At 35.5% G+C, this 14,804-nt stretch overlaps 1 protein-coding gene across 1 annotated transcript in view; it reads right to left on the bottom strand.

The window, feature by feature from the left end:
* LOC141419518 (eukaryotic translation initiation factor 2 subunit 3-like) overlaps positions 1 to 14,804 on the bottom strand; it is a 67,518-nt gene that overhangs the window by 27,658 nt on the left and 25,056 nt on the right. The window contains exons 8-13 of the mRNA XM_074062302.1: positions 11,963 to 12,121; positions 10,023 to 10,157; positions 9,375 to 9,469; positions 8,897 to 9,041; positions 6,195 to 6,364; positions 19 to 191 (exon numbers count right to left, since the gene is read on the bottom strand). Of these exons, the coding sequence (XP_073918403.1) occupies positions 19 to 191; positions 6,195 to 6,364; positions 8,897 to 9,041; positions 9,375 to 9,469; positions 10,023 to 10,157; positions 11,963 to 12,121 (877 nt within the window). The remainder of the gene's footprint in view (positions 1 to 18; positions 192 to 6,194; positions 6,365 to 8,896; positions 9,042 to 9,374; positions 9,470 to 10,022; positions 10,158 to 11,962; positions 12,122 to 14,804) is intronic.

Genomic DNA, 14,804 nt, shown 5'->3' with positions numbered 1-14,804 from the left:
CAAAACTGATAAACTTACCGCCAGTGTTTCTCAACTCGTCTGCTTAGGGCAATTTTTTCTCCTACTTCAGTGCACACAGGGTTAGTGAGAACTATTTTACCCAAATCAGCCTTGACTGCACTAACCCTGCCTCCTGTAGACAAGGATCCAATGTTCACCATAAGTACTTCATTCTTCGACAACTTTTGTACCTAGTAAAATAAGGAAAACTGTATCAAAAAAAAAAAATGGTTGAATTAAAAAGTAAACAAAATTTGTCAAACACTGCTATTAAGAATAGAGCTTACTGACACCTAAAAAATTAGTTAGCATTTGTTGCCCTCAATGCAGAGAAACTAAAGCAGATGTCTTAAAAGCAACTGAGGCCAACAGAAGGGGACCAGGAACTAGAGAAAAGGTTAGATCAAAAAGAATTTACCTAGAAGGTAACACACATGCACAGGAAATTAACGTGAGTCAACTCCCTGTACAGCTATCCTTATCTGAACTAGCAAAAAATCCATGTTCTTTCCAATTATTGCTTACACTCTCTCTTCAACAAAGTTAGATATAAGGGCAAATTAGTTTCTGCCAGGAATCGAGGAAGTGGCAGGGAGAGGGAGGGGGCAGAGTGGGTGGTAAGGGAGGGGGTGTGAGCAAGGGGAAGAAATGACCCAAGCATTGTATGCACATAAGAATAATAAAAAAAATTAATTAATTAAAATAAAAAAGGGGGCGGGGCACCAGGACGGCTTGGGAAGACGCAGACCAGGTGAGCTTCGCGGTACTGCGGTACTCCCACAGACAAGCCTGGGCCAGAGCAGCATAGCCCCCTGGACAGACTGACCTCCACCTGGGGAAAAAAGAGAAACTGAGTAATAAGCAATAACAGCAATAAAGACACATGGGAAAGAGGGTGGGGCACACTGAGCACCGAAGATTGGGGGAAGGGAATCCTTCCTGGGACTGTAAATAAACAAGCTGGGAAGGCCGGAGAGCCTCTGGCAGGAGTGGGGGCGTGTACCCAGCAACCAGGAGCAGGAAAGCTTGTGAGAGTGGAGGAGGGAGGAAAACTCCACAGGAGAGGGGGGAAGACCCACTTCCCAGTGAACTGTAAATAAACATGCAGGCCTGAGAAAGCAAGAGCAGTGTCACCTTTCCCAGTGTGCTTCTAAAGGGGAAAGCTTGTAGCAGAGGCCCGTGCACAGGAGAACTCTGAGTAAACAAAGCCTGCAGGGCCAGGTGAGTGCTAAGCTCACCCCTGAGATCTGCATAAATAACGCCGCCAGCTACAGCAGACTGACAGCAGTAGGCAGGCAAGCCACAGCCTCAGATACCGTTCTTTTTTCTTTGTCTCCCCACCTTTGATTAGAGAACAACTGAATTACACCTGCAAGCTGAAAAACTTACTACTGAAACTGTATTGCATTTGAACTTGGGACACTTGGTGGGGTTTTTTTTGTGCATGTGTGTGTACTTTTCTTCTACTTTATGCGTCCCCTTTGACGAGACAACTACAGAACAACATCGGAGGCACCAACTCCAGGACTGGAGACTGAGACGGACACCAAAATTATTAAGACTGAATTTGAACTGCATTTGAACTTAGAGGTTTTTTGGTCTTTTGTTTTTTTTAAGTTTTCTATTTTTTCATTTTATTTTAATATATTTTCCTATGTAGATTTTTCTTTCATTTATTTTTTATTTTTATTCTTTATTTTTTTTATTTTTGATTTTCAATCCTCTCTCTAATGCCTATTCAGCTTACTGTCGATTAGTACACTAAAGCTCCCTGTTTATACCTTTGAAACCTTCTTGTCTAAACCTTGTTCTGTTTTCTCCTTCCAGTCTGTGTATTTGTTTTTCCCATTTCTTTAACTTCTTGCTTTCCATCTAGCTCACACTTCGATTCTAAATATTACCATTGATATTACTGAAAGCTAGAAAATACTTAATTGCACACAGTACAGGGACAGTAACAACACCAAAGACAATGACAGGAAGACAGAAAAAACAAGGAAACCAGTTTCCACACAGCAAAAAATCAGTACAGGAACCAGAGGGGAATGAAGAAAACAGATACTCAGAACCAGACTCCAGCAAAATAAAGATAAACTATGCCAAAGGACACAATGAAGCCCACAAGAATAATTTAAAAAAAACATACTACAGGTACTCAATGAGAATTTTATAGAGATGATACTGGATAGGGTCAACCAAAATGTACAGGAGACACTCAGGAAATTCCAAGACAACAAAAATAGAGAATTTGAAAAAGAAAACAAGAAATAAAGGAAACCACAGAAGCACTGTATAAACACCAAAGTGAAACAGAGAACACGATGAATAAACAGATAAATGAACTCAGGACAAAAACTGACAACATTAAAGAGGAAACCACCCAGGATATGGAAAACCTCAGAAAAAAGAACAAAACAGAACTGCAAAACAAAACGGAAGGCCAATCCAGCAGAATGGAACAAACAGAAGACAAATCTCAGAACTTGAAGATGAAATGGTAATTAAAGGAAAACCTGAAGAACTATTAATTAAACAACTCAAGACCTGTGAAAAGAAAATGCAAGAACTCACCGACTCCATCAAAAGACCAAACATGAGAATCATGGGCATCAAAGAAGAAGAGGTGCAAGCGAAGGGAATGCGTAATATATCTAACGAAATAATAACGGAAAATTTCCCAAATCTAGAGAAAGATATTCCCATACAGATGCAAGAGGCCTCCAGGACACCAAACAGACCAGATCAAAATAGAACCACCCCACGACATATCATCATTAAAACAACAAGTTCAGAAACTAAGGAAAAAATATTGAACGCTGTAAGAAAGAAAAAACAACAAACATACAAAGTTAAACCCATGAAAATCACAGCAGACTTCTCAACAGAAACATTAAAAGCAAGAAGGGCATAAGGTGAGATCTTCCCGGCACTGAATGAAAATAACTTCAACCCCAGGATACTCTACCCAGCAAAACTATCATTCAAAATAGATGGAGCACTAAAAGTCTTCCATGATAAGCAGAAACTAAAACAATATGTGACCACAAAACCACCACTACAGAAGATTCTGCAAGGGATTCTGCACATAAAAGTGAAACCCAACTTAACTATGAAAAGACAGGCAGCACCAAACCACAGGAAAAGAAAAAGCAAGACAGTAGAGTGTAACCTCAACTTAGTTACACACAATCAAACCTTCAATCAACTAAGAAAACTAAATGACAGGAATCACCACATACCTATCAGTACTAACGTTTATTGTTAATGGATTTAATTCACCCATCAAAAGGTACCAATTGACGAATTGGATTAAAAAGGAAGCCCCAACAATTTGTTGCTTACAGGAGACCCATCTCATCAACAGAAATAAGCATAGGCTTAGGATGAAAGGCTGGAAGAAGATTTACCAAGACAATGGCCCCCCCAAAACAGGCAGGAGTAGCAATACTTATCTCTGACAAAGAAGACTTCAAACCAACATTGATCAAACAAGATAAAGGACATTCCATACTAATAAAAGGGGAAATAGACCAAAAGGAAATAGTAATTATCAACCTGTATGCACCCAATGTCAACACACCCAATTTCATCAAACATACCATGAAAGACCTAAAAGCATATATAAACGCCAACACAGTGGTTGTGGGAGACTTTAACACCCCATTATCATCAATAGATAGGTCATCCAAACGAAAAATCAATAAAGAAATCCTAGATCTAAAATAAACAATAGATCAAATGGACCTAGTTGATGTCTACAGAACATTTCATTCAACTTCTACACAATATACATTCTTCTCAGCAGCCCACTGAACCTTCTCCAAAATAGATCATATCCTACGGCACAAAGCAAGTCTCAGCAAACATAAAAAACCGAAATTATACCATGCATACCATCTGATCACAATGCAGTAAAAGTAGAACTCAACAACAAAAGTAAAGACAAATAATATGCAAACAGCTGGAAACTAAATAACTCATTACTTAATGAAGAACGGATCATCGATGAAATAAAAGAGGAAATTAAAAGTTCCTGGAAGTTAATGAAAATGAAAACACAACCTACTGGAACCTATGGGACACAGCTAAGGCAGTCCTGAGAGGAAAGTTTATAGCCATGAGTGCATATATTAAAAAGACTGAAAGATCCCAAATCAATGACCTCATGATACATCTCAAACTCCTAGAAAAACAAGAACAAGCAAATCCCAAAACAAATAGAAGAAGAGAAATAATAAAAATAAGAGCTGAAATTAATGAAATAGAAACCAAAAAAAAACCATACAAAGAATGAATGAAACAAAAGTTGGTTCTTTGAAAAAATAAACAAGATTGATAGACCCCTGGGAAACCTGACTAAAATGAGGTTAGAAAAAAATCCAAATTAGTAGAATCAGGAATGCAAAAGGGGAGATAACAAGAAACACCAGGGAAGTCCAGGAAATCATCAGAGACTACTTTGAGAAGCTATATTCAAATAAATTTGAAAATTTTAAAGAAATGGACAGATTTCTAGATACATACGATCATCCAAAACTGAACCAAGAGGAAATTAAACACCTGAACAGACATATAACAAAAAATGAAATTGAAGCAGCAATCAAGAGTCTCCCCAAAAAGAAAAGTCCAAGACCTGATGGATTCTCTGCTGAATTCTATCAGACCGTTAAAGAAGAACTGATACCAACCCTCCTTAAACTGTTCCACGAAATAGAAAGGGAAGGAAAACTGCCAAACACATTTTATGAAGCCAGTATTACACTTATCCCAAAACCAGGCAAAGACACCTCCAGAAAGGAGAACTATAGGCCAATCTCCTTAATGAACACTGACGCCAAAATCCTCAACAAAATAATGGCAAACCGAATTCAACAACACATCAAAAAGATTATTTACCACTACCAAGTAGGCTTCATCCCAGGGATGCAGGGGTGGTTCAACACACGAAATTTAATAAATGTAACAAACCACATTAACAGAAGCAAAGACAAAAACCACTTGATCATCTCAATAGATGCAGAAAAAGCCTTTGATAAGATCCAACATCATTTCATGATAAAAGCTCTAAGAAAACTAGGAACAGAAGGAAATACCTCAACATTATAAAAGCCATATGACAAACCTACGGCCAGCATTATACTTAACGGAGAAAAACTGAAACCATTCTCTCTAAAATCAGGAACCAGACAAGGATGCCCACTATCTCCACTCCTATTCAACATAATACTGGAATTCCTAGCCAGAGCAATTAGGCAAAAAGAAGGAATAAAAGGAATACAAATAGAAGGAATACTACTCAGAAGCTTCTAGACATCATCTATAGCAAGGTAGCAGGATATAAAATGAACACAGAAAAATCATTAGCATTTCTATACACTAACAATGAGCAAACTGAAAAAGAATGTATGAAACCAATTCCATTTACATTAGCCTCAAAAAAAATCAAATACCTAGGTGTAAACCTAACAAAAGATGTGAAAGACCTCTACAAGGAAAACTATACACTTCTGAAGAAAGAGATGGAGGAAGACTATAGAAAGTGGAGAGATCTCCCATGCTCATGGATTGGTAGAAACAACATAGTCAAAATGTTGACACTCCCAAAGTAATCTACATGTTTAATGCAATTCCCATCAAAATTCCAATGACATTCATTAAAGAGATCAAAAAATCTACTGTGAAATTTATATGGAAACACAGGAAGCCACGAATAGCCAAGGCAATACCTGACTTCAAACTATATTACAAAGCAATAACAATAAAAACAGCATGGTACTGGCACAAAAACAGAGTCACACCAGAGAACGAATGACACTACAGAATTTATTACTGATATTTACTGATCCTCAAGATTACAGTATCTTAGAGAACTTTTAGTCAAAACCAAGATAACCCACTTCATTTGTACAGTTTAAAAAATCTGATAACCATAACTACATTAACATACAGAAATGTAAAGGGGTTTGATAATTTCCCATCTCTCACACTACATCTTAGGAAAAAATATACACATGCCATTCATACTTCTTTTTAAAACATTTATATTTAATTATGGCTGGTTGCCTTATAGAAATTTTTTTATTCAATTTCCTTTAATTGAATTTTCCACTTTAACTATAAAAAAAGAATGAAATACAAAACTGGTTACATCATGGAACAATACTGTTTGTGGTTTTGAAATAGGAAGTTCTTACCTTTGCAGCTTTTTTGTCTCCTTCTGTACGTACACCTAGGAGCCGTCTAAGTAGGAAGAAGGAAATTTCCAATTCGGTAAATATTTCAGGTAACGCTCCAACTGTACCCAGAACTTGTCCAACCATTCTGTCAGCTCGGCATAATGTTGGGTCAATTTTTGTCCCAACTCCTGATATGAAATATAAGACATACATATTCCTACATTTTATACATTAAAATGCATGAAAAGATAAACGTTTTAGTCAAATCAGGACAGCCTGAGCTACCGCCCAAGCAAGTTCTACCTTCTCAAAAGTCTGAAAATTAACCAAAGGCTTAAAGTGATGTGAGAAAAGTGCTCATTTTAGGAAAATGTCTTAATCTTAGTATCAACAATGAGGTCTATGACAGTTTTCACTTGAACTAGTCCGAGAACTGTCCGTGAGATCAATGTCATCACTAAAAACTGAACATACATTTTTTTGTGATGAAAACCAGCAGACTTGAGAGCAACTGAAGGAAGTTATTTCTAGAAATCATTTAAAGCTTCATTCCCAGGTTCCCACTTTCAAGGCTAACTATATGCTTTTTCAAGTATGTCTGAAAGATCTTTTTTGAAGGTGAATTCATGCAAATAACTGAAAGTAGTAAGAATAAAACTAGAGAATGAGTGTTGAGACAACACAATAATCAAAAAGGAATTAACTTTCAAATAAGATGTCAATGGGAACTGACATACTCGTGCAAATGTAGAAGACTATGTGAGTGTGCAAGGAGAGAAGGCCTGAAATTCTCCTAACGTTAACATTATGACAAGCTAAAAATAAACGCTAAGACAAACGTGAACTGCCTGGATGGGTACTGAAAACACACCACGACATTCAGCCAGGAATGAGACTCATTAGCTCTAGATATTAAGAAAACTCTCTTAATCCTAGCTTGAAGATTAACCCAACCAAGAATATACAGTGACCAACATGAAAACAATACAGATGTCAGTTCAAAAATGTCACTAACCAACTACCAGAGGGACACAGTAACTCCTCAGGAGTAGAGAGAACCTGTAATTAGTCATTATGCTACATTACTTAAAATGTTGTCAACAGAAAATAATGAAACATGCAAGGGAGAAATATAGTCCATGTTATCAAATCAAAGCAATTTTAAAAATAACCATCCCTGAAAAACTAGATCTAGAATTACCAAAGACCAACTCAATATATTTTAAATGTACTCAAAGGACTCAAAAAAAAACCTCACATTTGAACTAAAGCAAAGTATGACAATGATGTCTCACCAAACAGTGAACATTAAGAAACAGAAAGTACAAGAAAAACCAGGCATTCCAGAGTTGAAGTATGTAATATCTCAGATAAAAAATGTGCCAGAGTTATTCAACAGCAGGAGGAAGAATAATCAGCAAATCTGAAGAAAACAGTGAGATTATGTAGTATGAGTAACACAAAGAAAAAGAGAATGATCAGAGCTTCAGAGATCTACAGGACACTACCAAATACATCAATACAAGTAAAATAAGTCTTAGAGAAAATGGCCCCAAACACAGTCCCAAAATTATTTATTTATCGTTGGGGGAAGTAGAACTGGGAGTTAAATTCAGACCTCAAACTTGCAAGCATTCTACCAATGGAGCCCTTTTTGCTTTAGCTATTTTTCATGTAGAGTCTACCACATTTGTACAGGGCTGGCCTAGGCCATGGTGATCCAACTTTCAGTCCCCTATGTAGTTAGAACCACAGACAGACCCCACTTCACTGCTTTGTGGACTGATATGGGGTCTTGCTGACTTTTAGCCTAAGCTGGCTTTGAACTACAATCTTCCCAATCTCTGCCTCTCCACAAGCTGGGATTTCAGATGGGAGTCACCAAATCCAGCCCTGATTTGATTTAAAAAAGAAAAAGAAGGGATGGTGATTTGTGGGTGGGGTAGGGGGATAGAAAACAACACAAGCTACACATTCAAAAAGCTCAGCAAACTCTAAGTAGGATAGACACAAAGAAATCTACAGAAATATATCATAATCAAATTGTTGTCTCACGGACAAGGTAGATTTTAATAAGATTAACAAATTTCTCACAAGAAAACACAGAACCCAGAATGCCTCCATGAGATGATATTTTTAAGGTAATCAAAGAAATATATAAATACAACACCCAACACCATAAACAAACTTGTTTTAATCCAACATTTTCTTCTTTAATTCAAAGGTAAAAATCAATAAAAACTCACAAAATCTTGCCATTCCCGTACAGTGTCATGCACTGAATAGAAAAAGACTAAAAACTCCACAAATTACTTCAGCAATACCAACAGAAATTATTTGTACTGTCAGCTTCAATATAAATATATCTCATTTAGCTATTTTTGAGAAACTGCAAAAATGTACATCATATTACAATGTGTACAACAAACTGATCAACTAAAAACTACAGATTACAGTGACATATTTTAAATGCTAAATCACATACTAGATTATTGCTTAAAAGTTATACATAAAACCAAAATGCATTCTTTTTTTATGAATGCATTTTCTTAGGAACATAATCATCATATAATGTAAAATCAACAACTCAAGAACATGTATATACGCCTACTCCACTTTTTCATATTGAATTAAAATATCGAATTATAAATAACTCAGTTGCCAGAAAAGATAACATAAAACCAGTAATAAAAGTTTATGGATAAGAGTAAAATTTTTACCAATAAGACCCCCTGGAGCAGCATACTGAAGATCATTGTGTTCTGCAAAAAGTGATACAATTTTGGAGAAAATTGGTTTACACATCAGTTTTCCTTCACTATCTTTGGAAACAATGCCAGGTCTGACTTCTACCTCCTGTCCAACCTGCAACATAAAAAAAACACCTCACATTTGTGGGATCCCAATGACTATTTAAATCTAAACAGTCTTAACGAGGTAGAGTACTAAACTGAAAAAAGCACTTTTATTTGCAGTCTCAAACACTATTGGGCAAGAGTAAAAATAAGAACAGATTTTTAAGTTACAACTCCCAAATTTAAATATTTACCTATAAGAAACCTACCAAACAAAAGACATATTCCATTTAAAAGACAACAGAAAGCAAGGTACTTTCCTTAAGAAAGTGACTTTTTAGATTTCATTGTATCACAACTTTTTGGAAGGTTAAGAAGAAAAAGAGTTTAGAATACAGTTTACCTTCAATACTCCTTTTAAAATACTACCTCCAGCAACACCCCCTTTAAGGTCATCAACCTCACAGCCAGGCTTATTAACATCAAAAGACCTAATAACTGGGTAAAAGAGAAAGATCATTTCCTGAACAAAATATAGTAAGCATGCCTTATTTTATAAATTTATTAAAAGTGTAGTCAAAATAATAAGCAAAAAAAATTAACTTTAAATTCCCCCCACATTCTACAGTTCAGTTGATGAGAAGCTATATCACTCCATTATTGTCAGCTGTGTTTAAATCATTATGTGATTGCTGAGTATTTCGTTGTCCTGAACTTGTGAAAGTATGCCTCCCTAAATGCAAACCATGCCTAAAAAAGCAAGAAACAGTTAATGTCCTTAACTAAAGCGATAAAATGAAAATGTGAAATCTATTGAAAGATGACAGTTCTCTGGAGGAAGTCGAGCAGCATTTGATATAAATGAATCAGCCGCTGCAGAAAAGTAATGAACTCTATGCATCCTGAGAATACAAGGTTTCTTCCTCAGAGTGGTCTCCTTTGTAACAATATACCAGTAAAAACCAAGCATATGCAATAAACAACTTTAGAAAGAATCAACAACATTGAAAGTTGAAGTCAACAGCTAAAGGGCAAGATGTTAAGTCCTTACCAATAAGCCGGGGTTCTGAGGTGAAGTCTCTAGGAGGTACTGGAATTTTCTTTACTATATACTCACAGACAACTTCAATATTATATTTCAGCTGAGCAGAAATTGGAATAATAGGAGCTCCCTCAGCTACTGTACCTATATGATAAAAGTTAAAATGGATCAATATGTCAGTTTAACAAATTATTTTTCATATCTGCTATAAAAAACAGCTGTTAAACTTTATACAACAGCTACCTAAACATTCCCACATGTTAACAGAATTATTCTGTTTAAAAAAATTCACAATACTCTTTTTCCATCTAAAAATGAATTCTATTTAAGAGAAAAGTTGTTTTCAGTATGTATAAAAAGCCAATAAAAGTGAATAAAATAATATACATGTAGCCACTATCAGCAGAGAAACTTTGCTAATTAAAAAATTCTCTGTAACATCACATAAGATAAAATGTGGAGGTAGGGTATATAAGGATGTGTACTTAAAGTTTTTGAAAGATGGGGGGGTGAGAGGTAAAGGGGTAAGGAAGAGTAATGGACCAAAGTATACTCACAATAGTCATACACTGAGAAACCTCTTTGAACATCAACTTAAATATTAATAATGAAAAACAGATTTGTAAAATAGGTAAACTGTAAATGGGAAAGGTACTACTAAGAGCAGGGGGTGAATGAAAGAAATTGAGGTGATGGTATATGGTTAATGGACTTCATATACCGTTATGAAACAGAACTAAAAAACCTCTTGCAATTGCTTTTAGTGGGGTGGGAAGGAGCCTGAGGGGGAGAGACAATGGATGCAATGTAATAATGTACAACATAAGTCTAATTCGAATTGTCACTATGAATCCCCCCAAGATGAATATATCCTAACAAAAAATTTATTTAAAAAAAAAGAAATTAACAATTGACATTTGAGGGTTGTTGGTTACAGAGGTTAGTCAACACTAATTTAAAAAATTTCCAAATCATTTCATTTATTAAAATATCAAAAAATGTCAAATAACAAAAAATAGCAAATATCAAAAAAAACTGATTTTTTTTAAAAATAAATTTTTATTTTTAAAAATAAAAAATAAATTTTTTCAATTGGTTTATTAAAGACTGCTGGTGGTCAGATGCCTGTGGCTCATATCTGTAATACTCGTTCCTTGGGAGGCTGACACTGGGAAGAATTCAGTTTGAGGACCGCTGAGGCAAAAAGTTTGTGAGACCCCCTCCCCATCTCCAAAATAACCAGAGCAAAATGGACTAAAGGTGTGGCTCAAGCAGCAAAGCATCTGCTTTGAAAGCATAAAGCCCTTAGTTCAAACCCCAGTCCCACCCCCAAAAAAAAACAGGCAAAATTATTGACAAATGGAATTGACTACACATTGTAAGGTATTAGAAACCTAACTTCTTTTATTTACCCTCTAATAGGCTGAACTCAAAGACAGCATTTCTAACAAGTAAAATAAGAAATCAAATGTCAGAAATATCATGCATCACATCTTCTTCCAAATGAAATAATTATTATTCATAAACATGAAAAAAACCATTATAAGTTCCTCTTCTGGAAATACTCATGAAAAGAAATAATGTTCGAATCAAAAGAAAGCAAACATACATGTTTCAATTTACTATACAATCTGTGGTGGTAATCATTCTAAAATATAACATCATTTATAGCTGAAAGCTACAAAGTATATCAAATCCAGAAACATTTCAAAGTTGCCATACAAAACAAACATGTTAAACAGTATATAGAGAAATAGAACTAAACCATCATAAATTCATTTTAATGACATATTACTTAAGATATCTGGAAAAAATATCTATTGAATGTTTCTCACTTTTCTGGCAGTACTGTTGTTTAAACTAAGGGCTTCACAGTTGCTAAACAGATGATCTCCTGTTTCAGCCACACCTTGAGCCCCAAAAATTTCTTAAATATTATGGCTTCTTACCTTGTACAAATGCAAGGATTTGCTCATACTGTTCTTTTGCCTGACTTTCTTTTACCAAATCAATTTTATTCTGCAGAATCAAAATGTGTTTTAGCTTCATAATTTCTATGGCAGCCAGGTGTTCAGAAGTCTGAGGCTGAGGACAAGATTCATTACCAGCTAAATTGATAAAAAAACAAAAATTAAAAAAAAAACAGCAGCAGTTAATAAAAATTAGTTGGCACCTAATGAGAACTTTAGCTGTACCATCAAAGGCTAATTCATAGACAGCACACTTACGTGTTTTTGTGTGCTCCTTTTTATAAACATTGCCTGATTTTCTTTGATCCTTTGGTTTTCTTTGATCCCTCTTATGTCTTTTAACCTCCATCACTAATCCTAAATGCAGTCTTGGGCTCATTAACTTTGGTTTCTTAGAGTATTCTCACAGCTTTGCTCAGGCTTAACATATTCTGTCAGTATTTAGATTTGGGGATTATTCTGGCTCATTCTAGCCAGGAACATCCAACTGTTCTTGGTCCATAAGTTACTTAATAAAGTAACTTAAGTGATTTATTAAGTGATTATTTTCCACAGTTAATTACCAAGGAGGTTCTCCATTATTACCATCTTCTTGGAAATTTCTCATTTTAAGTGAGCCCTTGAGGGCTTCAAACCAAAACAATATTAATACAAACGATGGGATTTCCTTTTTTTAAATTAGGTTACAAGACTCTGGCTTTTGATTGCCTCAAAAAAAGCAGCTCACATTATGAAGGCAGCTAAGGGAGAAATTGATATAAGAGAAAGCCAAAGCCCAAGAGAACTTAAAACTAGACTCTGTAGAAAAAGGTAAGTCTTGAGTTAATTGCAACTCTTTCTGGCGTGTTTATTGTACATACAACCTTGAAAAAGACTTGAAGAGCTGTACCAAAACTCATTTACTATAAAACTGAAACTGCAGAAAATCTGTGACTTTCAGCAAAAGTACATTTAAAAGTACTATGTTTTACTATCATTCAAAATAGATGGAGCACTAAAAGTCTTCCATGATAAGCAGACACTAAAACAGTATGTGACCACAAAGCGACCACTACAAAAGATTCTTCAAGGTATTCTGCACACAGAAAGTGAAACGCAACATAACCATGAAAGGACAGGCAGCACCAAACTACAGGAAAAGAAACAGCAACAAAGTATAGAGAGTAAGGTCAACTTAGGTACACACAATCAAACCTTTGAACAACAAAGAAAACTAAATGACAGGAATCACCACATACCTAGCAGTACTAACACTTAATGTTAATGGACTTAATTCCCCCATCAAAAGGCACCACTTGACGAAATGGATTAAAAAGGAAGATCCAACAATTTGTTGCTTACAGGAGACCCATCTCACCAACAGATGTAAGCACAGGCTTAAGATGAAAGGCTGGAAGAAGACTTACCAAGCCCATAGCCCCTGAAAAAAGGCAGGAGTAGCAATACTTATCTCTGACAAAGTAGACTTCAAACCTACATTGATCAAATTGACATAAAGAAGGACATTCCATACTAATAAAAGAGGAAACAGACCAAAAGGAAATAATAATTATCAACCTATATGCACCCAGTATCAACGCACCCAATTTCATCAAACATACCCTGAAGGACCTAAAAGCATATTAACTCCAACACAGTGGTTGTGGGAGACTTTAACACCCCATTATCATTAGTAGATAGGTCATCCAAACAAAAAGATCAATAAAGAAATCCAGGATCTAAAATGTACAATAGATCAAATGGGCCTACTTGTCTACAGAACATTTCATCCAACTTCTACACAATATACATTCTTCTCAGCAGCACATTGAACCTTCTCCAAAATAGATCATATCCTAGGGCACAAAGCAAGCCTCAGCAAATATAAGAAAATAGAAATTATACCATACATAAAACAATGCAGTAAAAGTAGAACTCAACAACAAAAGTAAAGACAAAAAACATGCAAACATCTGGAAACTAAATAACTCACTACTTAATGAAGAATGGATCATCGATGACCATGTTTGGCTTTACGCTCCAAAGATTATCTTCTCCAATTTCTAATGTTCAATATGCCTGGTACTGTACTTATGTGCCATGTTTCTAAAAAAGTATACTCTTGGCAAATTAATCATTTGCCTTTCTCCACCCCAAAAAGGGTTGGCCTTTGCCTTATGCTTCTTAAAGATAACCATGTCCGTCCTTGATAGAGGTATACTAACTTAGGCCTGGGGTTCACTGTCAAATCAGGTACAGGCTGGTCATGCCAGAAAGACCAACCATGGGATTTACTGTGAAGACTTGCAATTATGAAGTTATCAATTAGATAGTCAACCAATGGGCCTATCAAATGGGAATTTCACTAAAAATTCTATTCAGATCATCTATTCTTCTTGGCAATTATTCATATGTACTGTCACACAATGCTAAAAAGGTAATCTCTGCCTCCACAAAAAGAAAGCTACACAAGCCTCACATGTGTAACACTCCCAGATACTACCTAAGCATTTATTTTTTCTGTGAATTGATCTTAATCTGAATTCATTCCCTGTCATAAACCACAACTGTGAGTACAGTATCCTTTAGTGTTTTCTATGCACTTCTAATTTATCATTGACAGTTTACACAGGGACATGCATTCTTCCCAAGATTCAAACAGATCCTGATTTTACATTCACAGATGAAGAATGGGATATAATAAATAAAGGCATATGTCAATACTGTGATAGAATGCACAGCCACTGAAGAAATATACCTTTTTTTACAAAAATTTCTAAATAAAACAATGTATATAACCTCATATGAACAAGTGAAGAAATATATGCCATAAACCTTAGAA

This window comes from Castor canadensis, chromosome X (genome assembly GCF_047511655.1).
Source record: "Castor canadensis chromosome X, mCasCan1.hap1v2, whole genome shotgun sequence".
In the NCBI taxonomy this organism is placed as follows: Eukaryota; Metazoa; Chordata; class Mammalia; order Rodentia; family Castoridae; genus Castor; species Castor canadensis.
This window is presented reverse-complemented; position numbering and strand designations above follow the sequence as displayed.